At 49.3% G+C, this 15,433-nt stretch overlaps 1 protein-coding gene across 5 annotated transcripts in view; it reads right to left on the bottom strand.

The window, feature by feature from the left end:
• The window catches only part of SIGLEC1 (sialic acid binding Ig like lectin 1), a 38,121-nt gene extending 23,920 nt beyond the window's left edge, over positions 1-14,201 (bottom strand). For 2 of the 5 annotated variants that reach the window (XM_060187120.1, XM_060187090.1), the window contains exons 1-9: positions 14,060-14,201; positions 12,190-12,261; positions 6,186-6,305; positions 5,538-5,897; positions 4,376-4,672; positions 2,904-3,170; positions 2,325-2,579; positions 1,335-1,634; positions 178-435 (exon numbers count right to left, since the gene is read on the bottom strand). In XM_060187120.1, the coding sequence (XP_060043103.1) occupies positions 178-435; positions 1,335-1,634; positions 2,325-2,579; positions 2,904-3,170; positions 4,376-4,672; positions 5,538-5,897; positions 6,186-6,276 (1,828 nt within the window). In that variant the 5' untranslated portion in view covers positions 6,277-6,305; positions 12,190-12,261; positions 14,060-14,201. Of the gene's footprint in view, positions 1-177; positions 436-1,334; positions 1,635-2,324; positions 2,580-2,903; positions 3,171-4,375; positions 4,673-5,537; positions 5,898-6,185; positions 6,306-11,841; positions 11,973-12,189; positions 12,262-14,059 lie in introns of all 5 variants that reach the window. The other 3 variants (XM_060187097.1, XM_060187110.1, XM_007539591.3) reach the window with 3 other exon arrangements.
• Positions 14,202-15,433: the final 1,232 nt, after the last annotated feature.

Raw genomic sequence — 15,433 nt, 5'->3', positions numbered from 1 at the left:
AGGTACAGAAAGCCCCAGCCTTGATCCCCAAGTTTCAGCCTATGGTGCTCAGGTCTATGAGCACCTCCTGGTGTGAACTCTGGAAGTCAGACTGGTTCCAAGGAAACCTAAAGGTGGGGATGTTGGGGGGATCAACAGGCCACACTGCAGGCAGTGGCCTCTGGGAAGGCTGCTCACAGAGCACACTGAGGATGGCAGGTGAGGAGGGCCCGCTGGAGATCAAGTGGTCCTGGACCCGGCAGTGGTATGAGCCGGCATCGGCGCTGGTGGCTGCAGGGAGCAGGAGGCTGCTGCGGGGCCCCTCTAGCAGCAGGGCTCCATTGCGGTACCAGGTGAAGCGGGCATCGGGTGTGGGGCTCAGGCCACTCTTGCAGCTCAGTGTCACAGCCTGACCTTCCACTACATCTGCTGCCGGGCTGATCAAGACACGGGCCACTGGCGGGAGAGAGGAGAAAAGGTGGGTAGGGGAGACTGAGGGCTCAGTTTCCCCCTGTACACCTGTAGCTGCATACCACCTGCTATAGGAAATCCTCCAGCACTCTCCTTCCCCTCATGCTTCCATAGGTAGAGATAGGCTTTGTGGAGTCACTGTGATCAGGAGGGTTTGGCCTTAAGCATCAAATCAACTCTTCTGGTAGTAACTGACTGCAGCCTGGTGGAGGATTCTGAGCTGGAGCCAAGATTATGCCAAATAGCAGAGCATGTATCCAACCATCAAGGTTTAGAAAACAACCTACTTTTTTTTTTCTTCTCCCACCAGGGTTATCACTAGGGTTTGGTGCCTGCACTGCTTCTGGTAAATTCCACCACCAACACCCCCCCCTTTTTTTTTACAGAGACTGAGAGAAATTGAAAAGGAAAGAGAGATAGAAAGCAAGAAGAGGGAGGGAGAAAGAGAGACACCTGAAGCACTACTTCACCCCTCGTGAAGTTTAACCTCTACAGGTGAGGACTGGGAGCTTGAACCTGGGTCCTTGTGCATGGTAATATACAACCTGGTGTAACACTGCCGCACTCCCCCAAGACCTTGCTTCTCTATTTTGTCTCTTAGATCTTGACTCTGAGCACAGAGCTGCCCACAAACATTTGAAAATGAAAAACAGATTAAGGCATAGGAAGGACCCCGAGTTCAAAGTCTGAAGAAGAATAAAAGGAATAATACAACCTGCTCCCCTTTGTCTGAGCTTCTAGTAACCTCCTACAGTGTTGGGGTGACTGTACAGCCCAAGTGTTTCAGGTGATTTTGATGGCCAGGTCACCTAGCCCTAGGGAAAAGCCTGTGGGACTCCTTTTGAGGCTCCCTCACCACCCACCCACCCAGGTGCCCACATTACCATTGGTGTGGAAGTCCAGGGAGGAGGATGAGTTCCCCAGGACATTGGCCGCTGAGCACATGTACTCCCCACTGTCAGAAGGCCGCAGCTCTCGTATCTCCAGACGCAGATTGTTGGGAGCGAAGGAGACGCTGAAGCGCGGGCTCTGGTCACTTCCCCAGGAGGTGGAGGCCAGGATGTGGCCCCTGTGTGACAGCACCAAGGTGGCCAGCGGCTCACTGACCACAGAGCAGTGGATGATCCCCACCAGCCCTGCCTGCATATCCAGCAAGGCAGTTAGGTCTGGTACAAGGGGTGGGTCTGTGTGGAGATGAGGAGCCTGTCAACCTGAGACAGGGACAACCCCTTTGTTCCTCAGTAACCTAAGGCAGGGAGGTAACCCCATCAGTTCCTGAGTGCCTGCTGAATATGGCTTTGTCCCTGAATTGCGCAAATCACCATGTCCTCCCAGTCAATCCTCTGGCGGGTCCAACTGGGGGGAGGAGGGGGGGGGACTGGCAGTGGCAGTAACTCCACCGCACAATCACAGTGAGCTCCATCAGCAACAGGCCACACTGACATCATGAACCCCCTGATGCGGCACTGGGGGCGGGTGCAGCAACATGTCTGTGGGCTCCCTGCCCACATGCAGAGGCTAATTTCACATGATTCAGACAAACTAAGGGAGACCCTCATAACAGCTGGCCTCTCTTTAAATTTCAATAAATGGCGAGAAAGCTGGGAAAGACTGAGGAACTACTCCAGATCACAGGAGAACAGAAGATATGACGACAGGATGTAGTGTGAGTCCTGGGTCAGATCCCGAACCAGAAAGAAAATCATCATATAGGGGATTATTGGATCAGTTGGCAAAATGTATATGTGTTTAAGAATATGCTGCAGGGGCTAGGGAGAAGGTCCAGTGATAGAGTATGTGACTAGGATGCCAGAGGTCCTGGGTTTGATCCCCAGCTCCTGCTGTGCCCAGTGCCCCCAACCCTGGCCACTTACGGCGGACCTCCACACTGACAGCATCTGATCGCTGACTGCCCTGGATGTTCTCCACCACACAGTAGTAGAAGCCACTGTCGGCCCTGGTGACAGAGCGTAGCCGCAAGGTGGAGCTGTGGGCACCCCCCAGCAGAGCCTGGTTCTTATACCAGCTGTAGTGCAGCTGTTTGGCAGCCTCTCTGGGCGTGTTGCAGGTCAGTGTCACTGTCTGGTTCTCCAGGACAGGGCCTGCTGGGCTCATCTGGATCTCTACCACTGTGGAGACAGCACAGGCACACTGAGGGCCACTCAATTCATGCCCAAATCTGACCCCACAGATGTCTGGCCTGCACACCCTTCGCCTAACCATGCACCTTCTCTGTCATTCAGCATTGTGCTCCTTCCATAGCAAAGCCCCCTGCCTGGGCTCTGCCTCTCTCCCATCAGGTGTCTTCCCATGTGTTTGAAGCTGGAATGAGGACACACGTGTCTCTCAGGAGACAACAAGTCCTGCCAGGCCCTCCTCCTCACTTCAACGTGGCTCAGCCAACCAGGCCCCTCCCTATCCATGGTCCAGACCCAGTTCTCTGCAGGACTCACTGAAGACATGGAGGCTGACAGGGGGCGAGATGGACGAGCCTACACTGTTCCCAGCTTGGCAGGTGTAGACGCCGGCATCCTCCCAGGCAGCCTTTGGCAGCTGCAGCACTCGACCCTGGGCTTTGAGGCTCTCCCCATCCTTCTCCCACTGCACAGAGTTGATCTCAGGGTAGCTGCTGTTCACCTGACAGGTGAGGGTGACCAGGTCACCTGCCAGGATGTTCCGCCCAGAGGGGCTCAGGAGGACTGCCACACCCTTGGGGGCATCTGCAAGGTGCAGTGGGGGGAGAGGAAGACAGATAAGGTATGGGGAGGAGGGCAGGGGGTGTGCTTCTTTCCTCTATCAACACGCTGCCCTAAGGAAGCTCACCAAGACTGTCAGTGTCATTACCATAGTATGGGGCAGACACTACTCCCACTATGAGGAATGCCTACCCCCTTTCTTCTCTGATGAAAGTCTGAGAATTCAGTTTGGCCTGGCACCAGCCTACGCTGCCTTCCACAGCTGACTGCCTTGGGTGGCATCCCATCACCTCTGTTCTGTTTGGGCAAGAGCATCCCACTGCTTCCTGGGGTGCCCTATGATAGCTGTTGCTCCACCTGATATAAACTATGTCTAGTTATGTCTATTCCAAAGCCTTTCTCTGAAGATTTTGGGAAAAAGTCATACTCTTGGGTTACAGATAGCTCACATGTGCACAAGTCAAGTTCAAACTCAACCCTCACTGATTTGAATGAAGCTTCAGTACTGTGGTCACTTTCACTTCCTCTCTGCCTCTTTTTATAAATAAGATAAAAAGTAAAAGCAACACTCTCAAGTGTTAGATCCATGAAAATATGAAAATAATAGAAGCCAATATTTTTGTGCACTCAGTAGGAATTGTGGACTCCTAGAATCTCCATAAGAACTCTACAAGACAGACACAAGGTATTATTCCCCACACTGTGCAGACTGTGGAGGATCTGGAGGGCAGTGAGCCTCTGGATAGTGGCTGTTCCAGAACACACTGCCCTATTTCCTATTCTGGGAAGGTACATAACCAGGTTGGAACTTGGGCTTCCTCCCATGGCCTCTCTTCCTCCCATGTCCTGGTGATAGATACTCTGATCACCAAGAAAATCTCAATACAGGGCAGGAGTGAACCACACCCCACATCGTTCTGCAGAGCTGAGCTAAATCTCAGGGCACTAGCCAACAGACCACCAGTTCCCTGGCTTCTCTGTCTCCACTTCTCTTCCCCCATCAGAGTGGGGATAAGCCCCTTTGAAGCCAACAGAAAGTGGGAGGGAGTCGCCAGACAAGGCTCCTGGGGCTCAGCAGTCTCTCAAATCAGAGACCCAGGCTGAAGGCCCAAGCTAGCTTTGCCTTGGGGAAAGGGCTCTATTTTGTGTGGGCTGGAGGAAGGTCCTGTCTCAGAGGCTCAGCAAGTAGCAGGGGTATGGGGGTGGGGGGCAGTGTTCAGCTCACTCACACTGCACTTGGAGGTGAATCTCGCCCTCAGTCTTGTGTGTGCCCACTGAGAGCTGGCAGCGCAGGATCCGGCCATGGTCCTGCCAGGACAGAGTCGAGTGGAAGGTCTCCATGTGGCTGATGCCTGTGGGTTCAAGCTTCTGGATGTTAGAGGTTACGAAGTGAGCAGGGTCCTGGCCTTGCCACTGCAACCGGATCAACTCCTGTGAGCAGACGTAGGGCGTGGAGCAGTTGAAGTCCACCTCCATGCCCTCGATCAGCTTGTCTGGCACTGCAATGGTGGGTGCTCTGGGTAGATCTGAGGACAGAGATGGGGGACCTGAGACCTCCTGCCTGGAAACCTCAACAGGGAGGAGCTCCCTGGCAGGGCACCTAAGAAGAGATAGTTTCTCCTCTCACCCACTTGGGTGTGAACAAAGGAGGAAGCAGAGCTGAAGTGAGACAAGGGCTGGAGTTGGTGTATTGCACCAAAGTAAAAGACTTGGGGTGGAGGATTCGGGCAGTAGCACAGTGGGTTAAGCACACATGGCCCAAAGCACAAGGACTGGCTTAAGGATCCCGGTTTGAGCCCCTGGCTCCCCACCTGTAAGGGGGTCACTTCACAAGCGGTGAAGCAGGTCTGCAGGTGCCTATCTTTCTCTTCCCCTCTCTGTCTTCCCCTCCTCTCTCCATTTCTCTCTGTCTTATCCAACAACGACATCAATAACAACAATAATAATAACCACAACAACAATAAAACAACCAGACTAACAAAAGGGGAAAAATGACCTTCAGGAGCAGTGAATTCATTGTGCGGGCATTGAGCCCCAACAATAACCCTGGAGGCAAAAAAAAAAAAAAAGACTCTGGGTTGGGTGAAGGGGGAAAGTACAGGTCCTGGAAAAGAATGACAGAGGACCTAGTGGGGGTTGTATTGTTATATGGAAAACTGAGAAATGTCATGCATGTACAGACTGTTGTACTTACTGGTTATTATAAAACATTAATCCCCCAATAAAGGGGGAAATGTTAAATAAATAAATAAATTCCACAATGCAACCACAGTGAAAAAAAAGCTGGAATTGCAGATAAAATGGGGGGGGGGCAGCAGTTACAATCATAACAGGCTGGGGCTGTGAGCCAGCAGGCCCAGCTTGGAGAAGCCAGGCCTCCTAATTCTTCACCTGTCACAGTGACCACAGTGCCTTTGACATCTGACCAGCGGTCTACATCATTGATCTCGAAGCGGAAGTTGTAGGAGCCTGAGTCCTCGGGCTTCAGGTCCTTGAGCAGCAGGTTGCACACCTTGTTCTTGGCGGACCCCAGCAGCTGGGCACGGCCTCGGAAGCGGCCCTCCACCAGCTGGGGCTCATCTGAGTGGATCACCACCTTCCGGCTGTTGGAGTAGTCATAGTACCAGATGGTGGTGATGCTGCTGGTCACCTTCATGGTGTCAGGGAAGTTGAAGATGCAGGGGATTATAAGACAAGACCCTTTCACGCCCTGCACTGTTGGGGGACTAGAGACACCCCAATTGGCCAGACCTAGAGGAGAGATGGGACAGAGAGGTGGGTGATACAGGCCTAGGGTCAACACAGGGCCCTCAATCTCCCCTCTGGAAGGTGGCCTCAGTGGGTCCCCAAAGCCTTCCCTGTCTCTGTTCCCTTGGAGCAGCCCTTCTGGGAGTCCTTGAGTGTAGTTGCACAGTCTGCTACCTTGTGCCATAGGCACCAGCTAGTCTCCTGGTCCCATAGAGCACTGGAGTCTCAAAGATGATCCCTGGAAGGTGGGCATGGCCAGTGATCTTACCCAGTGATGGCCAGCGATCTTACCTAATGGGACTGACGAGACCAGGAGGAGAAGCTGGGGCAGGAGCTCCATGATGGGTTCCCGTGCTGCTCTCCGCAAACGAGAGTGGACCATACTGTGCTGGCTGGGCACACTTGGATCCCCTAGGGGATTCAAGATACCTCGGTTCTAGCTCCTGCTGAGAGTTCAGCTCCCTGAGTGTCCTCTGTGCTATGCTGGCTCGCCCAGTGGGAGAGCAGAACTGCCAGGAACTCTGGGTCAGCCAGTAGCAGGAAGCCACTAGACTATCTAGGGTGTGTCCAGGAATGCCCTCGTTTGGTGACTTGCCTCAGGAAGCTCTCTGTGTGTCCCTGGCCCCACCCCAAGTTCTGCTTTCCCAGCCCCTCGAGGTATCTGCCCCCCAAAAAATGAACAGCTGTTTCTCCCTTTCCCCCACTTCCCCACCCACTCCCTACTACTCAAGCCAAGAGGAACTAGAGCCCTAAGAGACTCACTGATGTACTCCAGGACTCACTCTATTACCCAGAGAGGATGGATTCTCTTTTTTAAAAAAAAATGTATATTCATTTATTTATTTACTTATTCCATTTTGTTGCCCTTGTTTTTATTATTGTTGTTGTTATTGATGTCGTTGTTGGTTAGGCCAGAGAGAAATCTAGAGAGGAGGGGAAGACAGAGGGGGAGAAAAAAATAGACACCTGCAGACCTGCTTCATCACCTGTGAAGCTACACCGCCCCCCCGCAGGTGGGGGTCCGGGCTCAAACTGGGATTCTTAAGCCAGTCCTTGCATTTCGTGCCATGTGCGCTTAACCCACTGAGCTACTGCCCGACCCCCAATAAAAATTTTTTAAGTGTCACGCATCAAAGTATATTATCAAGAGAGTGAAGAGAGCCTATAGAATGGTAGAAAAAATACTTGCACGTTATGGAGATAACAAGGAATGTATTATGTGTTGTATGTACTTATATAGAGAGACAACTACAACTCAACAACAAAAGGAAAAAAAACAATTTTTGAGATGGAGGCTAAGAACTTGAGCAGCCATTTCTTGAACGATGATACACAAATGACCAGCAAGTGTATGAAAAGATGCTCAACATGATCAGTCATTAGGGAAGTGCAAATAAAAACCAGATGGACCTCCACGTCATGCCCATTCAAGTGGCTGTTAACAGACAACACTAGCAAATAACAAATGTTGGTGAGAATGTGAAGAAATTGGAAACCTCCTACACTGCTAGTGAGAATGTAAAAATGATGCAAAACCTGTAGAAAACAATTTGGGTGCAATCGTCCAAAGATAGGGTTACTACATGATTCAAAGAGTTTACTCCTAGGCATATACACAAGAAAACTGAAAATAAGGACTCAAAGAGATATTCATAAAGCAACTTTGCAACAGCATTACTCACAACAGCCAGCAAGTGAAAATAACCCATTCATCAACAAAGAATAGCAGCCAGGGCAGGGGTATATAGCATAATGGTTATGCAAAGAAACTCTCATGCCTGAGGTTCCAGGGGTCCCAGATTCAATCCCCCACACCACCATAAGCCAGAGCTGGGCAGTACTCTGGTAAAAAAAATAAAAGGGGGTGGAGGTCAGGCTGTAGTGCAGCGGGTTAAGCGCAGGTGGCCCAAAGTCAAGGACCAGCGTAAGGATCCTGGTTTGAGCCCTTAGCTCCCCACCTGCAGGGGAGTCGCTTCACAGGTGGTGAAGCAGGTCTGCAGTGTTGGTATGCATGAGACTCCTTCTGTTTCATTTGGTTTAAATCCCCCCTGCTTAACACTATTCTATTTACATAACCACTTCATTCTATTTACATAACCACTATTAACAAGTACCACCCTCCCTCCAGGGCATTGGTGGTTCAGTGATAGGATTCTCACCTGCTCCGCCCCCTCCTTGTCACACCCTGATCCCCTCCTTGTCACACTCTGATTTTCACCAGTCACTTTTCTCTCCACCCTCTCTATGTCACATCCTGTTTCCACCCTACTTGGCAAGTATATATAAAGACAGCATTGTGAGTTTTACTGTACCTTGAGTTTAGCTTAGCTCGTCTTAGATTGTGCTGCGTCCTGCATGAATAAAGAGATACTGCCTACAGCTCAACCATGAGTCCCTGGTCTTCTGTTACCCGCCCGTGAAGCTAGCCCGGTGAAAACAACATAGCCCGGCGAAAACAACATCTGGCGCCCGGAACGGGGACACGTAAGCAGCAGGTTTACAAGAAGACATCTTAGATAAGTACACACCTTTTGGGTATCTGCAATATTGTGTTAAGGCACTGTGATTTTTTTTCTTTCTTATTGTTTTCCTGAGATCTCTCCACCATGGAAAATCTTTTCCAAATTCTGCATTCTTTTTCCAGTATACAATTTTTATATATCTGGGACATTTTTCTCGGGGCTTCACCTTATATCCTGTTGATCATCATAGCAGCTTTTAAGGGATATATAGGGCAACCTCTCAAAAGGCTTAAGGACCTAGAGGCTGAGGTCCAAGAGATAAAGGAAGTGATCATAGAACTTAACCAGCACCTTAAAAACAAGAAGAAGCAAAGGCCTGTCGTGATCTTGACCCACCCTAATTCCTCTGCATCTTGCCCTGAGGCCCCTATTTTGGCATCTTGCCCTGAGGCCCCTATTTTGGCAGACACGTGTCCGAATTCTCCTTTGGACTCCACAGCCACTTCTTCGGCCACCCCCATTTTGGCAGACACGTGTCCGGAACCTCCTGCTGCCTCCACAGCTGCTTCTTCGCCCATCCCTGTTTTGACAGACACATGTCCGAATTCTCCTGTAGCCTCCAAAACCACTTCTTTGGCCACTTGTCCAGAAGCTTCCACTTCGGTGACTCCTCCTACCGCTATACACTTATCAGAGCAAGTCCACACATTTCCGGTCAATGTTGCCCCCAATAGACAAAAACCCCAGGCCTGGTATCCATATTCCACCACAGACCTGAAGGAACTACGCCAGGCTATCAAGGATGACGGTATTCATGCCCCATGGACCAGGTCCATTTTACAAGGCCTGCTTCAGAACCTTAATACCCCCCAAGATTGGAGGGATGTGACTAGTGCTACACTCCCAGGCCCCCTCTTCCTGCAATGGGAGGCATTCTTTCACGACGAATGTTTACAACAATCGCGGAAAAATATTCAAAATCAGCCAGAGGGTAATTTTGATGCATTGTTTGGAACAGGCCAATTAGAAACAGGGATTCAACAGGCGGAAGCCAAGTTTCCACCGGGGTATTTTGATCAGGTACACCTGTGTGCATTAAAAGCATGGGAGCGATTAACACCACTCATGGGAGCAGCCTCAGCCCCCATTCTCTCCCTGCAACAAGAACCTGATGAATCCCTCGCTAAATTCATTGCCAGGGTCCAGTCGAGTTTGGAAAGGAAGATTTATAATCCTGACGCTCGTTTTCTCCTCCTGCGATCCATAGTCTGGGATGGAATGCTTCCGCATTTTCGACAGGCCTGTATCATTCTTAAAAACGAACACCCAGATACTTGGATTCTAGCTACACAGGATCTCAGATCAAGCTCTTTTCAAGGACCTATGTTACAAGCCTATGCAGCTACCTTACATAAGCAAAAAGGGGCTTGCTTTCAGTGCGGTCGCCAAGGGCATTGGCGTAACCAATGTCCAGAAAATAGACCATGACCCCGCCTCCAGTCAGGGCAACCCTGCCTCCAGTCAGGGCAACCCCGCCTCCAGACAGGGAATCAGAGACCACGAATGCCTTGTCCCAAATGCCAGAAAGGATTTCACTGGAGGAGAGATTGTTGGTCAAGGTTCCATAGGAATGGCACGCCTCTGCCAAATGTAAACAGGGATTTAAACTAGGTATGGGGCTTCCCTTAGCCCCGCCCCCAAGAGGGAAGGAAGCAGGTCGCCCGCTTGGTGCTGTGCCCTTCTTCCACAAACAGAAGCCCAGTTTGGGACCCAATCCGTCGCTACACCCACCACGCCAAGTAACAATAACAGGGGGTGAACAGAAGGAGTCTCATGCATACCAACACTGTAGGTGTCTATCTTTCTCTCCCCCTCTCTGTCTTCCTCTCCGCTCTCCATTTCTCTCTGTCCTAACAACGATGACAACAATAACAACAACAATAATACTACAACAACAATAAAAAGGCAACAAAAGGGAAAATAAATAAATAAATAAATATTAAAAATTTTAATAAAGAAAATAGCAGCCAGGAAAAGTGAGAGACTTGGGAGAGTAGGGAACTTGTATATTTAAGACTCCAGGTTAGATCCCCAATGTTACATGTATTGTATATGTACTCTACCTTCTTTCTCTCAGTTCTCTATCTCATATGAAATAAATCTTTAAAAAAAAAAGACGTGGGTAGGGGAGACAGCATAGTGGTGATGTAGAAGACTTTAATACTTAGGGTTCCCAGGTCCCATGTTCAGTCCCTTGTACCACCATAAGCCAGATCTGAGCAGTGTTCTGGTCTCTTTATCCATATCTTATCTCTGTAGCTTTCTTTTGTGAAAAATAAATAAATATTTTTAAAAGGCGAATGGACAATCTGCTATATCAACATAATGACATATTATTCACCTATAAAATAAAATGAGTGTCTGACAAGTATTCCAGGGATGACTATTTATTTTTACTTTTACTAGGGAACAAAACCAGTATTTTACACATGCACACCACTGCCAGACTGCCTCCCTGGTTCAGTATTTCTGTGCCACATTTTTAAAGACACAGAGAGTGGCAGAGACTACTCCCAAGAACTGCCCCACCATTGGAGGTGCTTTTGCACCTACTTTCATCTTTGGTGAGGCCGTTGATGCTCGATCCCATGTTGTGCAAGGGCCTCTCATGTAAAAGGCATGGACTCTACCCACTGAGCCTCTGTGCTGGTCTCACTGAGGGCAAACCTTGAAATGATGCTAAGTGAAACCAGCCAGACACAGAAGAGCACATATTGTAGGATTTCCCTTGCACAAGACAACTAGAACAGGCAACTTTATGGAGACAAAAATTAGAATACAGATTCTCAGAGAATGAGGAGGAAGAGGGAATGGGGAATGTGTGTTTAATATGTAAAGTCTCTGTCTTGTATGATGAAAAAGTTCTGTAAAATAGCGTTGATGGTTATATGCATTTAATACCACTGAATTATATACTAAAAATAGTTAGAGTTTAGGGACTAAGCAGTGGCAAACCTGGTAGAGTACACAAGTGTCAGTGCTCAAGGACCCAGGTTCAAGCTCCTTTTCCACACCTTTAGGTTAGGATGCTTCATGAGTGGTAAAGTAGTGTTGTCCCTCTTTCTCTCTCCTTCTTTCTCTCTCCCCTCTCGATTTCTCTTGGTCTCTGTCCAAAGTAAATAAATAAATAATTTTAAACTGTTATACTTTAATGTTATATATTGGGTTGTTGGAAAAGTCATAATGTATTTTTCTATGCAAAAATGCATTCTAGTTTTCCAACAGCCCAATACATTTTATTACAAGCAAACTCAAAAACCCGTGTTGACAACTTGGTGATTAGCCCTGGTTCTAAATGCTGACTCATCAGAGTGGGGTTTGGGGATGGGTGGGCTGGAGAGACAGAAAGTGGGGACAGGAATTTATGACCCCCCCCCCCAACCCTCAGCCCTCAGGGTTAGGACTCAGCTGATACTGGTGGTTACCAGAGAGCACACCTAGGGTGGTGCTGAGAAGAATCCTAAAGCCTAGATGGAGCCAGAATTGCCTCTCAGGATAACCCAGCAGCACTTAGCCAAGTGGGAAGGCAGCAGGGGCAGGCAAAGGCCTGGCTTGGCTAAAAAAAGCCTTGCTTTAATGGACAGGTCTGGTCATTTGCTGAGGCCCAGTGGCGCAGCCCCCACCATTGGGCAGGCCTAGACCTGACCCTCTCCTGCCCATACCTGGTTTCTGACCACAGGAGAGACTCATGCCGGCCCCAGCTGAGCTGGAATGCCTCAGAGAAAGGTAAGTCTGCTGGAAACACTTGGGGAAGCAGTAGGTGTGACAGTTACCTCTATGCAGAAGGGGACATTAACAAGATACTCATATGTCCTGGGGGTAGAGCTAGGGAGGTGATGCTGAACCTGAGGAAGAAGAGAGGGATTTCAGTAACACTAATGCCTTAGGACATGTAAAAGGACCTTTTCAAGTACCATCCAAAACTCCATCACGTATGTGGCAACTACCCTTAACCCAGTCCCAACACCCCAGGACTTGGTCCCACCAGAGTACACATTATTGGCTCAGTCTCACCTCCCACTTGGACCTGGGACTATTTCGGGGCGGGGGGGGGGGGGGGAATCCCATAAGAGGGGCCTTCTCATCCTTGCCTAAAGCTTAGTATTGAGGGGTAAGTGTCCCTCCAGATTTGGTTGAGCTGGTTGCACACCCAGCACCCCCTAGTGGTAAAAGGATGGAGGTAGACCCTGCAGGGGAGTCGCTTCACGGGCGGTGAAGCAGGTCTGCAGGTGTCTTTCTCTCCCCTCTCTCTCTGTCTTCCCCTCCTCTCTCCATTTCTCTCTGTCCTATCCAACAACAAAGCAACGTCAACAATGGCAATAATAACCGCAACGAGGCTGCAACAACTAGGGCAACAAAAAGGGGGGAAAATGGCCTCCAGGAGCGGTGGATTCATGGTGCAGGCACCGAGCCCAGCAATAACCCTGGAGGGAAAAAAAAAAAAAAAGTGGATGCATTTGGGGACAGGGAGCAGCAGCGCAGCCCTTAAACATCCCTTCCGTTGGCCAGAGGCTGTTGGAGAGTGTGTTCTCTCCTACACTTGAATTCCTAGGGTTCATCCATAGCTCTCCAAATCTCAGCGACTGTGACACAGAGTTTATAGTTCCCACTGGAGAACTGCTAGGTGTTGTGCTGGGGTTGGGTTAGAGTAGCCCAGTGTACTGTGGGTGCCCATGTCTGCTACCTGTGTAAGAGCACATGTCCCAGACTATCTGGGGAGGGTGGAGTGGAGTGTAGGGTCCTGATCCCTGGTCTCTGAGGCCCAGAAAGGGCTGAGGCAGAAAGGAAAGAGGCAGTTTCGCTGTGGACAGCCTTGCCTGGATGTAGCACTCAGTTTCAATTTCCCAGTCTCAGGGTTCTCTTCAACTTCCCTATCAGGATGGAGAAGGGGGGCATGGGGTGATCCAGATGAGTGCTCTGACCCACAGATAGGAAATCAGTGTCCAAGTGGTCAATTGTGTTATCTTTGTAATAGCAAAACTTACTAATTGCCCTGTAATAAGGTCACACATCTGACTCTGAAAGCCATATGATCCAAAGCTGTTATCTGCTCCTTTTGTAAAAAGAAAGGCTGGGATTTGAAATGGAATTTGATCTGGCAGTAAGGATGACATGAATGGGAGTGTCATGGTGCTGGAGTAAGAACGAGGGTCAAGAGACTGGGTGGTGGCACACTTGGTTAAGTGCACAAGGACCTGGGTTCGAGCCCCTAGTCCCCACCAAGAGGGGGAAAGCTTTACAAGTACTGAAACAGTGCTGCAGATGTCTCTGTCTTTCTCTCCTTATCTCTCCCCTTCCCTCTCAATTTCTCTCTGTTCTATGAAGTAAAACAAATAAGGTTTATTTAAAAAAAATTTTTTTAAACAATGAAGATCAAGTCACAAAGGCTGATAAGTAAGTGGTTGGAATGAGACGGAAAGGGTGAGAGTGAGCTTGGGATGAAATTGCTGCCTGGTCTAGGTAGAGCTGGGGTCAGGATGGTGGACAGAGGTACAGCAGGATGTGGTTGGAAAGGATTTGAGTCGTAAGTGATGCTTTGAATATTATCCTGGCTTTGGATTAGCTTGAGGTCCACCCAGATACTCCAGCCCCAGCTGCTCTTCCAACCTTCTGCTCACCCTCCAAGCCCCGGGCTATAAGTACCTGGTCCACAGGGGAAGTCTCTGCAGGGCAGGCAAACCACAGGAAGGTAAGAACAGGAAGGAGGCCAAGGAACTCTGAGTGCTGTTGACTCCCTCCGCTCGGTTACCCCGAAAGAAGAGCTGCAGACTTGGGAGTTGCTTCCTCTTTTCTCAAAGCCTCAGCTCTACAGCCCAGCCCTGGGGCTGAGCAGAGAGACAGCTGTTGGCCTTGTGCAATAGTGAGACAGGAAAGCCCTCCGAAGCAGGGGAAGGTCCTGGCAAGGTCGGGACTTAGCGACCTGACCAAGCAGAAATGGGATCTCTGGCCAGGCTGGAACCTTCTCAGGCCAAGTGGGAAGTGGGGGTCACTAGTCATGTCCACATCCCTCTCTTTTAGGTCCACTTGATATGTTTAGGGAGGCTGACATGGGTGGAAGGAGGTAAGTCTCTCCTGGGGTGAAGGCACTTTACAGGGTACTTAGACCAAAGGTTTGATTCTCTGAGCCTTTAGATGCCTCCAATACCCACTGTCACCCAGATTCTCTTAAACAAACATTCAAAAAGCAAAAAAAAAAAAAGCAACTCAAAACAGGCCTAGTTGTGGAGAGAACACAGTACATTTGTCTGACTGGAAAAGTATCTCTGTTCCCTCTCATTTTCCCCACATCCTACACCACACTCTCACACCACTTCTGCAATACACCACCCCCCAAGAGGAAAAAAGGGGAAGAAATCGCTCCCCCTTTGACAGTCAAGTTGTTATTATAATACTAGAGCCCATTTATTTAATTTTATTTTTCCTGCCATCAAGTTTATTGCTGGGGCTCAGTGCCTGCATGCCAAATCTAGAGAATAAGTTGAGAGGGGAGGAAGAGATAGAGAGGGAGAGAAACAAAAAGACACCTGCAGTACTTGTCTCACCACGCATAAAGTTCTCCCCCCCCCCTGCAGGTAGGGATTAGGGGCTCCAACCTAGGTCCTTACACATGGCTTTTTCTTTTTCCTTTATAATTAACCAGAGCACTTCTCAGCTCTGGTTTATGATGATGCTGGAGATTAAACTGGGATCTTGAAGCCACAGGCATAAAAATTTATTCCATAAACCACCATGCTGTTTCCCAGGCCTAGAATCCATTGATTGATTGATGGCTACTGTGAACAAGGCACTTGACATATGGGGCAGATGCTAATTGTGCCAAGCATCCTAGACACAGGTGGTGACAACACATGGCTTTATTTCACAACTCAGATTTTTAAAATTTATTTATAAAAAGGAAACATTGACAAAACTGTAGGATAAGAGGGGTACAACTCCACACAATTCCCACCACCAGAACTCTGTATCCCCTCCCCTCCCCTGATAGCTTTCCTATTCTTTATCCCTTTGGGAGTATGG

Source organism: Erinaceus europaeus, chromosome 1, assembly GCF_950295315.1.
Source record: "Erinaceus europaeus chromosome 1, mEriEur2.1, whole genome shotgun sequence".
In the NCBI taxonomy this organism is placed as follows: Eukaryota; Metazoa; Chordata; class Mammalia; order Eulipotyphla; family Erinaceidae; genus Erinaceus; species Erinaceus europaeus.
Note: the sequence above shows the minus strand (reverse complement) of the source record. Positions and strands in the feature narration are given on the sequence as shown.